This window comes from Thamnophis elegans, chromosome 6 (assembly GCF_009769535.1).
Source record: "Thamnophis elegans isolate rThaEle1 chromosome 6, rThaEle1.pri, whole genome shotgun sequence".
Classification (NCBI taxonomy): Eukaryota; Metazoa; Chordata; class Lepidosauria; order Squamata; family Colubridae; genus Thamnophis; species Thamnophis elegans.
Genome location: NC_045546.1, coordinates 65,075,442 through 65,089,706, shown reverse-complemented (window position 1 = coordinate 65,089,706; position 14,265 = coordinate 65,075,442). Strand labels below are relative to the sequence as shown.

At 37.8% G+C, this 14,265-nt stretch overlaps 1 protein-coding gene across 1 annotated transcript in view; it reads right to left on the bottom strand.

Annotated features, from left to right (window-relative positions):
- DMD (dystrophin) overlaps positions 1–14,265 on the bottom strand; it is a 1,161,901-nt gene that overhangs the window by 319,602 nt on the left and 828,034 nt on the right. The window contains 2 exon segments of the mRNA XM_032219839.1: positions 4,898–5,166; positions 10,551–10,671. Of these exon segments, the coding sequence (XP_032075730.1) occupies positions 4,898–5,166; positions 10,551–10,671 (390 nt within the window).

Here is a 14,265-nt window from a genome sequence, read left to right as displayed (position 1 = left end):
GACCTGGGGGCTCCCGGGGTAGTGGTCTCAGACTGGATCTGATCACAAGTTTTAAGAGGCTACTATGAAACGCTGGGTGCATCTTCCCCAACAATCGAGGCAGTTTCAATTGCACTGTGACTGGGTTGATGATCTTTACTATGGGGAATGGTCTCATAAAGTTTGGCCCCAGTTTCTTGCTAGGCAGTTTTAATCTCAAATATTTTGTGGAGAGGTAAACCTTCTCTCCCACTTGGAATGGCTGTTGCGGAGCTCGGTGTTTATCTGCCTGTTTCTTATAGGTTTGTGCTGCTTTAGCTAGCAGTTTTTTGACATTCTCCCAGGTTGCTTTTAGCATTGACATCCACTCAGTCAAGCTGATTGAGGAAGGGGGATCCCTTGGATACTCAGACATTGGGACAAAGTCCATGTCGCTCACTGCTTTGAACGGTGTTAGTCGTGTGCTGCTGTGAACAGCATTATTGTTAGCAACCTCAGAGAAAGACAGAAGGTCTGCCCAATTGGACTGCTGATAGTTCACGTAGCACCTCAGATACTGCTCTACCATGGCATTCAGTCTCTCTGGTGCCCCATTGGTTCTCAGATGAAAAGCTGAACTAAGACTCTGAGATGACCCAATAGACTGTAAGAACTCCCTCCAGAACTTAGCAGTGAACTGACCCCTCTGTCTGAAATAATTCTTCGAGGTATTCCATGCAATCGGTAGATATGAACATTTTAGCCAGCTTGTGAGCTGAGGGTAGTCCGCTGCAGGGTATGAAGTATGCCTGTTTGGAGAACAGGTCTATTACAGTCCAAATCACTGTGTTTTCCCCACTTTTGGACAACTCTACTATAAAGTCCATTGCGATCTTCTCCCACGGCCTCTTTGGCTCTGCTACTGTTTGAAGCAGTCCGAGGGTGGGGTGGGGTGGTGTTTCCATGTCATCTCTTCATTGTGGTGCAGATGGTGCAACTTTTCATGTAACTATCCACATCTGATGCCACTGAGCTGAGGTAGCGCAGTGGTTAGAGTGCAGTACTGCAGCCACTTCAGCTGACTGTTAGCTGCAGTTCGGTGGTTCAAATCTCACCGGCTCAAGGTTGACTCAGCCTTCCATCCTTCCGAGGTGGGTAAAATGAGGACCCAGCCTGTGGGGGCAATATGCTAACTTTGTAAACCACTTAGAGAGGGCTGAAAGCCCTATGAAGCGGTATATAAGTCTAACTGCTATTGCTATTGCTATTGCTATCTTTCTTTATGCCAGACCACCAGAATTGCCTCTGGGCTAAGTGTACAGTCTTTAGGAACCCAAAACGGCCTGCCAGTTTGATGTCGTGACTCCTCTGGAGAATTAGGGTATGTAGGGATTCTGGGATGTAGTTTCATCCCCTTCCATGCAAGGTCATCTCTCTTCATCAAGATGTGTTGGTTGTTTTGGAACCAGGGGTCTGCTAGCAGTTCGGTTTTTAGCCTTGTGGTTAGGTTGCTTGCGGGTTGGTCTTGCTGGTCTCCGCATTGCCGCCTGGTGGTTGCTTGGGCAGCGGTTTGAGTAGAGGGAATTATGGCATCCACTACGTGCTCCCATTCGCATTTGTACTGAGGCATGCAGAAGAAGGCATCAGCTAGAAAGTTCCTCCCCCCTGGAATATGCTTTAAAACAAAATCAGTATTGAGCCCATCAGACTTGTTTGGGTGGGGTCCTAAGTGCCTCCAGTTTTTTGTGGTCTTCGAACTGGTTTCTGGCCCCCTTCCAACAGGTGTCTCCAGGTTAGCAGTGCCTACCTCACTGCGAAAGCCTCCTTTCCCACGTGGCCTATCGTCTCTCTGTTCTGTGAGCTTGTGGGAGGTGTAGGTGCAGGTTATAAGTTTCCTTGGTTGTTTCTTTGGAGTAGCACTGCTCCCACTGCCATGTTGCTGGCATCTGCCTGGATCACGAAGGGTTGCTCGGGGTCAGGATGCTTCAGCACCAGCTCCTTTGCAAACATTTCTTTTAGTGTTTCGAATGCCTCTTGACAGGTTAGGTCCCACTGTAGGGGTTGTCCTGGATGAGGTTTCATTCCTGGACTCCCTGTCTTCAGTAGGTCTGTCAGGGGTTTGGCAATCTTCGCAAAGGAGGGGATGAATTGCTTGTAGAAGTTCGTGAACCCTAGGAAGCTTTGTAGCTGTCTGAGGGTGCGAGGAGGTTGCCAGCCTAGGATGGCTTGTACTTTGCCTGGGTCCATCTCTATTACCTCATATGACACTCGGTAACCCAGGTAGTCTAACCGTGCACAGTGGAATTAGCATTTTTTTAAATATATTTTTTTATTTTCAAAACAAACATTCAAATCCTCCTTCTTTACATACTGTAGAAAGTGTATCAGTTGGCTACAAAAGGCTTTTGTGTATCTCTTCCACCGTCATCAAATATAATTCATATTAATTCTAATAACTCAAATATTTATTAGATTACCATCATCATACCTCCACTTTTATTTGACTATAATTATTTAAACGTCCTTCATCATAAAATATACTAAGATTTAATACATAACCACATGCTGGCATTTCATTTATTTATTTATAAAATCCTCCATTAACATTAAATCCTCATATCCTGTTTTAGCTAAACATCCATAATATTTAATATCAAAATTTTCAAATCCTCCATGTATATAATTTATTATCATTATACTTTCTTTATTTAACTATATTTGTATTTTTGTATTTTATTTTTGTATTTTATTAGGATTTATAGGCCGCCCTTTTCCCTGAGGGGACTCATATCAACTATATCCTATATCTCAGATCAATTATATCCTATATCATAACATTTTCCCTCTATTAGTTAAAACTTAGCTGTGTCTAATTTTGTTCTTTTTTATTGTTATTGTTAGTAATAACCTTTATATATAGTCCACAAGTATTTCTAACCTTCATATCCAATTATTACTTATCATAACAGCTCAACATTGTATACATTACTATCATTATCAATTTTTATCAATTTTTATTTAATTATACCTATTATCACTGAATTTAACTAAGTTTAGCTAGTTTTAAATTATACTCTTCCATCTATCAACCTGTATCTCTCCAATAGCAAAACAATCTTATGTCTTCTGCCATTTGTGGATCCAGTCCTCCAAACATCTTCTTAAACAAATCTGTATGGACTCCTCTTAGCAACTCCTTGTTTATAGTATCTCTCATATAATATTGATGCCCTCCTTCTGTTTCCTTTTTCAGCTTGTCTTTAATTATCAGCAATGTTATCAAATATTTTGCAAATAGTATTTCATAGTCCATAAATTCTTTAATGCTTTCTTCTTCTTCTATGTCCTGTCCTTTGAAATAAATTTTCTTTCCATTTAATTCCTCTTCCAATATTCCACTCTTTCCTCCTTCAGAAATAAACCAATTGCCATGAATATAAATAGGCTCAATCTCTTTATATTCGTCTTCCATTTCATTTTTTTGAATTTCAATCTTCTTATTTTGTGTTTGAAGAACATCCTCAGTTTTTTTCATCACATTTCGTTGCCAAATGTGCTCCAGTCTGCATCTCTTCCCTTCAACAGGATCAGATGTCCCCCCCCTCTCTTTTGGGCGGCATGATGGCCCCTCATCAGCAAGGGTGGTACGTCAAAATCCTCCCTCTGTTGCTCTATTGCACTCTCTAGGGATTCCATCTGGGGCTTTGGGAGCCTGGCTTGTCCCCAGTCCCACTTCCAGTCCCCCCTTGCCAGTTCGCTTGAGACCTTTCCCTGTATCTGTGGACTAGGGTAAGGGAACTCTACTTCAGCTGTCTTAAGGGCTAATTTCCACCAGTACTCATTCTTTCTTGCTTCTGCTGCTGGGAAAGGCATCCCCGCTTGACTGTTTGGAGTTTTGATGTCTGGAGCTAGCCACATACTCCAGCTGCAATCAGTCTCTCTCTCCAGCCATGCTTGCCTGATTTTCCCCCCAAGCACCCAAAATTGGGGGAGTGCTTGGAGAGCCCTGGATTTAGGAAACCCAGAAATCTTGATAGATTTTAAGTCAGTTTCGGCTCTCTATGAAGTTTCCAAAGAATGACCTAATTAATTTACAAGCCTTGAGACAAAGTTCAAAAGAAATCCATTCATTTATTAGGTTCAACATTTTGGCATGTTGTTCTGTAGAGCTGAAACTGATTGCCGCTTAATTGCATTTGAACTTTACCCCTATATCCCCTCCCCTCTGTCTGTGTCATAAATCACATCCACCAAGAAGGTCCCTATGGCAGGCTATGAACATGCACATTTCACACACCAGCTGTAGGAATATGAGACCTGACTCTGGCCATCTGGCCACACCCACAGAACCCATAGTAAAAATATTTGAATCCCACCACTGATTACAGTGGCAAAGAGTGCACTGTTGCAAGAACTGAAGGACCAAGTTAGGGATAGATCATCAAGAAGAATATATTTATGGCTGCTAAGAGTTGTCAATTACTTTGCATCAATAATCTATCAATTAATCTATTAATTAATTAATGTAAGTAGTATAGAAATGAAAGCATTTTCTTACACCTTATGAATAATTAGCCCACAAAGTAACTATAATTTTGCTTGCATTTGGTAATTTTTCCATAATGTATATATAAAAAATAAATTTGGCTACATTAACAAATGAAGTTTCCTAAACTTCATAGACAAATGAAGTTTCCTAAAAATTAATTAAAATAATTTGACATATAAAACCGAATGCCTTTGGAATTTTTCACTATCCTACATTTTAAGGCACAACTAAATTATTTAAGATAGCAGTAATATATGTTTATTTATATTTTATCTCAATATTCAATGTGATTAATTAAAATAATTATGAATTCTCTCTTGCTGTTGAAGCTACAGCAGAATGTTAAATGTATCTTAATGCAAACATCACTGAACAAAAATACCAATTTACCTTCAGTTTTTCAAGATGATCCTGCAGTGAGTCAATGAGCAAATCCCCAACTGGCTGCCAAGACTCTTTGATTGTTTCTGCCTGATGCAGCTTTAGATCGAAATCATCCATTGCCTCATGAAGCTCTTGTAGTCGTTCAAGGGCTTCATCAATCTTTTTTTGCCAGTCGGCAGATTGTAGATTCAATTTATCCCATTCTGTTTTAACATCATCTGCCTGCTTCTTTAGGAGTCGAGTCACATTCTGGACTCTTTCACCCGAAGACAGCTCTAAAAGTGAAGCACATAGATAACATAAATAAAATTTAAAAACAAAATTTCATTTTTTTTATTATTAACAGGCAAAAATTAACACCAAAAAACTAAAGAACTTATAATTGACTTTAGGAGGAAGAGAGATGTGCATTTACCATTGTACATAAATGGTGAGGAGGTGGAGAGGGTTGGTAGTTCTAAATTTTGGTCATTTATATCTCAGAGGACCTCTCATGGACCATGAATGCTAACATGCTTGTGAAGAAGGCACAGAAGAGGCTCTACTTCCTGAGAATGCTAAGGAAGATAAATCTATCTCAGCATCAACTTCTGTCCTACTATCACAGTACTATTGAGGGTGTCCTGACATATGGCATTCTTGCATGGTATGGGAGCAGCTCTGCAGCGGACAAAAAAGCTCTACAGAGAATCATTAAAACTGCCCAGAATATCACTGGGCTCCAGCTACCAGCCCTGGATGACATCTTTGCATCTTGCTGTTTGAGGAAGTTGCGTAACATTCTCAGAGACTCTTCCCATCCTGCTTACAATCTTTTTAGACTGTTGCCTTCTGGTAGAAGATACAGAACAATTAAAACTAGGACCACATGTTTTCTGAATAGCTTTTATCCCAGAGCTATAATTGTACTCAACAATGAACTAAAGGGCCACCATAAGTGAGCTATTGGACAGCCCTACTTAGTCTGTTGTATGGATGTTTGGGTGGTTTACGGGTGGGGTAGTTTTTGGTGGTAGTGAGGTGTTTGGGGATTGTTATGTGTGTTGGGCCTGATGTCTGGGTGTTATGTGAATTTCGTTATATGTGTAAACCGTATATATACGTACAATAACAATAAAGAAAAGCAAAATATTTGTGTTATATCCGTGGCACTGGCTCAAATTGAGTAGTATCATGGGATTGTATCCGTGGCATTAAGTCCACCTGAGTGGCATTATGGTCACCTATTTCCATATACTTGAAACAATATTAGATTAGGAGACAACAGGAAGTGCTCCAGCTGGACAGATGTGGGAAATGTGGGCTCTTAAGAGTCTCACATGAACCCTGTCTGACAAACCATCTCCGAAGATTCTTTTGAATTTGAACCCTCACTGAAGGTGGAGGTGAAGAAGGGCAGCATCTCATCAGACCCTGAGAGAAGCAACTGATCTCTCGTGGGTTAGAGATTTGCCTATGAATCAGAGTTGGGGCGGCAGCCTTCATGGCTGACATGATGCTGGACTTTTTGTCAAAATAAGTTTGGAACAGGCGGAGACCAGGAGAGATAACAGGCCTGTTAAGAGAATTTATCTAACCCACAACTATAAATTAAAAGGAAAGGAAAGGCAAAGGAGTTTGGAGAACATAAATAATACTGCTGGTCAGATCGGGACTTTTTCTTCTTAAAAGAAAAGCAAGAAAGGAAGGCGGAGGGTTGTAACACCAGCCTCCCAGAAGTTCTTTGTCTGCACTTTTGAACAGAAGAACACAAAACAAAGCAGCTACAAACCCATATAATTATAAAGGCTAAATTTGGTTTTGGATCTTAAACAGGAACCAATATTTTTACTTTGTTAAAAGTAAAAACAGCTCAAATAATCAAGAAGAAAAGCACATCTTCTTTTGAACCAACTCAATATAAACTCTAATTTGGTCTTAGCTATCAAATAGAAAACAAATATTTTGATCTCTTTTTCTCTGATAACGGATAATCCAACCTTGACTGTGTGAGAAGTTTCAACTAATCAACTACTATAAATCAGAAGCTGCAAGAGCAGGAGACAAAAGAGACAGTACCTAGCTCTTTATAAGTTTGTTCTAATTGATATGTTTTAAGCAGCTGTGGCTGATCAGAGACAGAAGGTAACAGAGGAAAGATTTACAGAGATAAGAACTGGACAAATGCTAAGGGTTTTTTTCCTTTTCTCTTTTTTCTTCCCTCCTTCATTGTTTTATTTTATTACAAAGATTAAGATGGCCCTGGCTTCACTTCCGGTCCCACAATAGCTAAAATTTAAGGTGGACCAGAACTCAAAATAAGACTAACTGAAATCTTGGAACTAGATATTAAGGAAGAACAAAAGACCAAGATGGCTCCCACCGTTCTCCCCTATAGCAGTGGATGTGAACAAATTTAAGGTGGACCAGAACTTTGAACTTTATAGCTAATTCTAACTTTGGAACTGGACATCATGGAAAGCTGGGAATGTGAAGAATTGTGTGATATTATAAAAAATATGCATAAATCACTAAAATAAATAAAATCAAGCCTAAATAGAATTCTGAACCCAGAGAAGCAGAGATCTAAAGATAAGGTGACCAGACGTCCCGATTTCAGCGTGACAATCACGCTTTATAACAATTTTTCCCGTTTCCCACCACGTTTTAAAAAAGTCCCGATCATTTTCTGGCTTCATGTTGAAAGCCCAGTGGATTTGCTTAAGAAATCCTAACCGGGGCAAGACAAAAGACACCCTGTCTAAATTCCCTCTCTCTCTCTGTCTCAGTACTTTCATTGAAGATATTAAAACGTTAAAGCAACAAAATGGACCTCCCCCCGCCCCCCTGCGCCGGTTTTTACCTTATTTTATAAGAAAAAAATGATCTAGTACCATAGAGCTGCAGGAAATGGCTAGAGAGGTTACTTCCTGGATTTTACGGAGGGGAGGGGCACAGAGGTTGGAGGACTGCTCTGAAAAATGGTGGCATTTTTCCCTGACTAATTTCACCATTTCAATTTGCTCAGTTCTTTGTATTAACATCTACATCATTCTGGATTTACTTGGAGTGCAAGCCTGCTGGTAAGTGGGTTTTTTTCTTTTATTTTTTAATGTATTTTAAAATAATATTTTATTTATTGTGCATAGGATTTATCAAAATAGTTTTATTCTGTGTGGATTTAAGTTAAGAACTCCCTGTTATTAAGCTTTCCTCAATTAATCTCTGAGTAGATTCCCACCAACTTCAAGATCCCAAGGGCACATCTTGGAAGCTACACCTTTGCTTAGTTTATAGATGATGCCTTTCCTTAAATATGAAAATAAATACATTTATTGTTCAAATGTGTACATCTCAATAGAAATGACTCTCAGGGGTGACAACAATCCACTAAAATAATAATATAAAACAGTAATTACAAAAACAGGAGCAACTGTTATGAAAATTATTATTAAAAATAAAGAATAAAAATGGAGTTATTAAGTATATTAATTGCAGCAACCACAATACAATACCTCGGTCCTTCTTTTCATTAAACTAGACATACCCAATTCCAAGGAATTAAAAGACGCTTGCTCCTGGGGAGGAAAGCTATGGCAAATCTAGACAGCATCCTAAAAAGCAAGGTGACCAGATTTTCAGTAAAGAGGGACACCTTTGACTGGGGGTGGGGGCTTGATTAAAAATTTTATACGGAGCAACAAAAATTTTCATACAATGCAAAAATAGTATTGTAATATTTTTTTTATTTCAACATAACTACAATTTACAAATATAAATTGTAACTGTTGCCAAACATCAAAATTTTGATCACGTGACCATGAAGATGCTGCAATGGCCGCTAAGTGTGAAAATGGTCGCTAAGTGTGAAAAATGGTCATCAGTCACTTTTTTCAATGCCATTGTAACTTTGATCACTAAACCCATTATACTACCTTACTTGCCACAGTTCTTAAGTGAATAACTTAGCGACCATTGCAGCATCCCCGCCCCCCCCCCCCGGTCAAAGGTGTCCCTCTTTACCAATCTGAAAATCTGGTCACCTTATCTAAAGAGGAATTCAAAGAAGAAGGGGAGCAAAGGGGCAAGGGGGGGCAAGGGGAGCAACATAATGAAGGAGTAGAAACGGAGGGAAACAAATGGCAGACAAAAGAGGTTGAAGCTGTTAGTGGTATAAGGAAAATTGAAGGGGGAGGCTTTGCCCCAACAAAGAGAAATTAAGAAAAAACATATCCTTTTGGTGGTGGCCTAGGGAAAGTTGGGGAGAGTGGTGTGCTGAAGCAAAGAGAAGGGAGAGAGCAGGAGCAGAAAAATGGGACAAAAGACTTACTAGGAAAAAATCAGATAATCAGGAATTTTTATCTGGGAGAATATAAAACTAAGTTAAGGATTTTATCTCTAAATATGACAGCAAAATGGAGTTGCTAATTGATTGAATGTAATAATGGAAAGATAATTAAGCAAAGATTGAAATATATGGAATATGGATAAATATGATATTGATATTGATGTGGGGAGGTTATAAAAACATGACAATAAAATGGAGTTGCTAACTGGCTGAATATAATAATGGAAAGACAGCTAAACAAAAGCCAGAATTTATGGAATGTGAATAAATATGAAACTGACATGGGGAGGTTGTAAAGCAGAGGTTTGCTATTCACTTTTATACATGATAATTAAACTGAGTGGCAAATTGACTGGAAACGACAGAAGGATAACTAAGCATGGGTTAAAACATATGAAACATGGATACACATAGAACTTTTAAGATGATGAAATACAGCGAGATGTTTAGCGTTTGCTATAGTATACAATAGATTAAGGGAATTGAAATGAATATTGAACAGCAAGGTTTGCCATTCACAGACAACTAAAGGTAACCTAATCCAAGACATAGAAAAATTGAAGAGGAAACATGAAATAAACTTATAATGGGAAACTATTAAGACTTAAAGGCAGAATCACAAACTGGGACCGTGTAAGGATGTATAATTATATAAAGATAATGATGAGAATACTTGGGAACTGTAACCAGATCTAAATCTTGACCAAAATTAGGCGGGTGTGTGTGTGTGTAAAAGTACAATGACTATATATGTACACTGCTTTGTTCTATTTTTACTTTATATGTTTAAAATTAGATATGTATATTGAAAACGAACTATAAATACATCAACATAAAATGGAGCTTTGTAAAATGGAGACAGATAGCGGAGAGGGTAGGAGGGGGGAAGAGGAGGAGAGAAATGAGGAGTGGAAAGGAGAGAGAGGAGTAGGAGAGAGGAAGGGGGAGTAGAGAAGGGAAGGAGGACAGAGAGAAGAAAGGAGGTAGGGAGGGGGATGAGAGAAGGAGAAGAAAGTGAACACATAAATATAGTTTATGGAGTGCAGAAGAGCCAGTAACAGGTTTTTTTTCTTTTTTCTTTTGGGGAGTTGATTAGTTGGATTAGAAATATAAAGTATACATTAATTTTATGTTTTATTCCTGATTCTAGAACCTTCTCTATGCCAAGGAATATGGATTTAGAATAATGATCAATAAATTACACATAATTGTACCTGATATTGCTATTCTCATAAATCTGCAAATTGATTACTGTTTACATTCTGTGTATTCTCCTTATTCTTGTCATATTAAACTTGCAAAGATTTAGAGAGATTGCTCTCTAGCATTTACCTCTCGGTTCCTGGTAAAACTTCTCCAGTCCTTCCAGAGGCTTTTCTGATATGAACATTCTGGCTGTTTCAAGTGCATTCAAGATAACAGGGTCTTTTGTTTTTAGCTCCCTCTTAAAGGCCTACACAAGAAAACAGTAAAAATATAAACTGAGATTTAAGTTGTTTTCATATCCTGATTATATATTTTCCTTTTGTCATTGAATGAAAAAGCAAAGAAAGGTTAAATGTTTTCATGTTCTTTTTAGTAAGTGAAAAGTAAATTAAAAAAATACCAAGATAGTTTGGTTAAATACATCCCTCCCAAAGACTTATGTTCTGGATTCAATCTTATCTGGCACATTGTATTCAATTGCCTAAACATTTATCACCACCCCCTCAAAGTAATAGTTCTCACTCCCTGGTCAAAGCATTTACTACTGATAAGGATTCTATCCCTGCCTGCAATTTCCTTGCACCTTAACAACAGAAATGGAAGGGATGGGGTAGAAGCTGGGGGGAGCGGGTGTTGTTGGGAGGGGCTGAGGAATCAAGCCAGCCATCTGAGCCCTATGAAAGTTCGTTCATTTCAAGGTCTTGTTATGGGAACTCTTTGAACAGCACAGAGTGTTTTTTAAAACACAAATAGTGTGTTGAATTGGCAATGGACAGTGGGAGGCCTCAAGGGGAAAAGGGGAACTTTACCTATGCAACTTTAGAATTGGCTTTACTTCATCTGTACCTATATGGATGTCAGTAAAATTATACTTTTGGCAAAATTATGTGCCAGGAGTTCCCCCCTTCATATGCTAATAGGATAGTTGACACTACAAGATAAATAACCAACAGACATTCTTACAACTTAAATATGTAAAGCTCAGAGGTGAGTTCCTGTACCCGTTGGTACGGGCTCATTGCACACATGCTTTGCAAAATGTATCATACTATACAAAATGTATCTTTAGGGTAACACACAGATAGTTTTGGTAAGAAGTCTGTTATTCAAGTTGAAAATCAAATTAAAATGAGTTCAGATAGTTAGTATCAAATCAATTACAAGTACAACTGTGCCTTTTCAATCAGTTTTTTTAGAAATTGTTTGAGTTGACTGTAACTGCACATCTTCTCCTTTAAACAGATTGGGTGGGGGAATGTATACCAATTGTTAAGAGACATTTATTACATCCATTAAACATGTGGTCAAGTTCTACTTTGACATATTTATCAGCTAGGAATGTTTAAATAATGAATAATTTATTTTTTCACTTAGCTATTCTGCAAGATTTATAATAACAAGTTATATGGTTACATTTCAGTTATCAGCCATAACATTGGCATACAAATGATAGCAGATCTGAATAACGCTATCCACAATGAATTAGGTGAACTGTTCCTAATGACTCTCATTTCTCTAATAAAATGCATAGCGCACAGAGTAGTATCCACTTTATCAATGCAGATATAATAAAGACATTGATCTAATCAATCTTTGCTATCTGGATTGTCATGAATTAGGCCTTCAATATTTTGATCTTGCAATTCAGCTGTTGTCCTAGCCCTTTCATCACTTTTACCTTGCTAATAAATTGAACAATCTATTTGGCTCTGCAAGAGGAAGAGGAGCAATTGTGTCAATATTTTTGCTGTGTCTTTATTTCATATTTCTATTCCAAAGAACAATATTGCCAAGAAATATTTTCAACTTCACAGATAAAAGGTTGAATGCTAAGACCATCTTTGCAATGTCACTATAGGCTTTGAAATCTTAAAACAAGAATCATAAAATAATACCGCCTCAAAATGATTCCAATCTTTGAGGAGGGCAAAGGTTCAGCAAATATGATATCATTTACAGCAAGCTACAATGCATCAACATGAAGAAACACATGTTATGATGCCTTCACATAAATTCCAATATGTACTTGTGTCCAACATCAGATGAACATACCTAAGTCATGTCAATTGTATTATGAAGTCATATGCCTTTCATCACATGACTTCATAATATGGTTGCCATGACTTATGTACCTGCTTTTAGTTACCCCCATTGCAGTTCAACATATATTTTTTATCATGCCTTAAAAAGTGGTCATATTAAGATGTGTAGTTCTTGGAAGGAGGAGCCAACGTCGCAATGTTACATCGTGTGGACTCGACAGTCCGAATCCACCGATGACACTTTTGCCCCTGGACAATCTGGCAGGACCTAAACCATCCCGAAGAGACGGTGACTAGGAAGACAAGACCTTGCTGGTCGCAGGGACATCGCAAAGTCCCTGATCGACCCAAGAGAAGAACTTCCAACCGGTGGCAAACAGGCAGCCTCCAGTAATGATGTTTTGTGGATTGAAGTGATTGCACCGTTTCCTGTTTCTCTGCTTGAGGTGAAGGGACTGATCTTTTTTCCTCTATTTCTTTTTACTACTTTAACTTTTTTGGCTTAAATTAAAACTTTTTTTACTTTAATAAACTTCTCCTTCTACTTGTTATAATATCATATTAAAGATACTTAAGGAAAAAGTTGTTAAAATAGTTGAATCTGCCACTTGGAAGCCTAAGTCTGAAGTTTTTTTCTTTTGCTGTTGTAACAATGTATCCTTTGTTCACTCCTATTTGACTACACTGACTTTGCAACAGAAGGGTTTATAACTTGTTTTTAAAACCTGATAAAGACTCAAGGTCACAAATAGTGTACTGATGGTGTGTGTGGCAAATATTTTGGCAAGTATTGGAAAAGGAAAGAAAAAGATTAGAACCCTTCTTCTTTGAAAACCATAAAAGAACATCTGCTTAAGATTTAAAATAAAAATAGATATATTCTTCAAAAATTTCTGACAGGCTAGAGTGGCAGAAAGTACCAAATTCCTTTCTTTGCATTTTCTTTATATTTCTTTTTACTTTAAAAAATGGATCAATATTCAGATGAAGAAAACTTGATAATTCAAAACATCTTGGCTGGGATTCAAAACATCTCAGAAGGACTTGAAAGATTTGACAAGAAATGAGACAGACTATGGGGTATCACAAAAATAGATGATGGGGTTGCAGCTCCAGAAATTAAAGAAGCGAATGAAAATATAGAAAACAAAGATAAGAAGTTAGATGAACTTATTAATGGAGTAAACATAAGTGAAGGTGGGAAGAAGGGAAGCTGGAAAAGTGACTTTGATAATTTGGTGTTCCACCCCAAACTCCAAGATACAGGAGAAAAAGAAAGAGCAAAAAGGATGGAGTTAATAAGATAAATCTATCCAGAAATAAACCTGACAACCAAAGTTAAGCTTACATTAATAACAACTCAAGGGCAACAAAACTACATGAAAGATATTTTAAGCTACAAAGTGCAGAGAGAAGTCTTAAACCCTGGAAAGGTCCTGGAAAGAGAATCGACACAACAGCTGGCGAGAGAGAAAAGACCATTTTGTTACTGGAAAGACACTGGTTAATAATGCTAGTTGATGGGGGGGGGAAGCTAGTTAATTATTGATGATTAATAAGTAGAGATTTTAGTACTTTATAGACTGTTCTAGATTACCACTGAATGTTTATTCGTTAACATATAATTTACTATGATACCAGTAGTGAAATGATAACCTTAGTTAGGATAAATAACCAGGCCACAGAAATGCTAATGTATACTTTTGGTGATTGTTAAATAGAAATGTTAACATCTCTTAGATTGTCTTAGATGTTTAATGTTTATTTTCTTAGCACGTAATTAACTAATTTAGGATTGA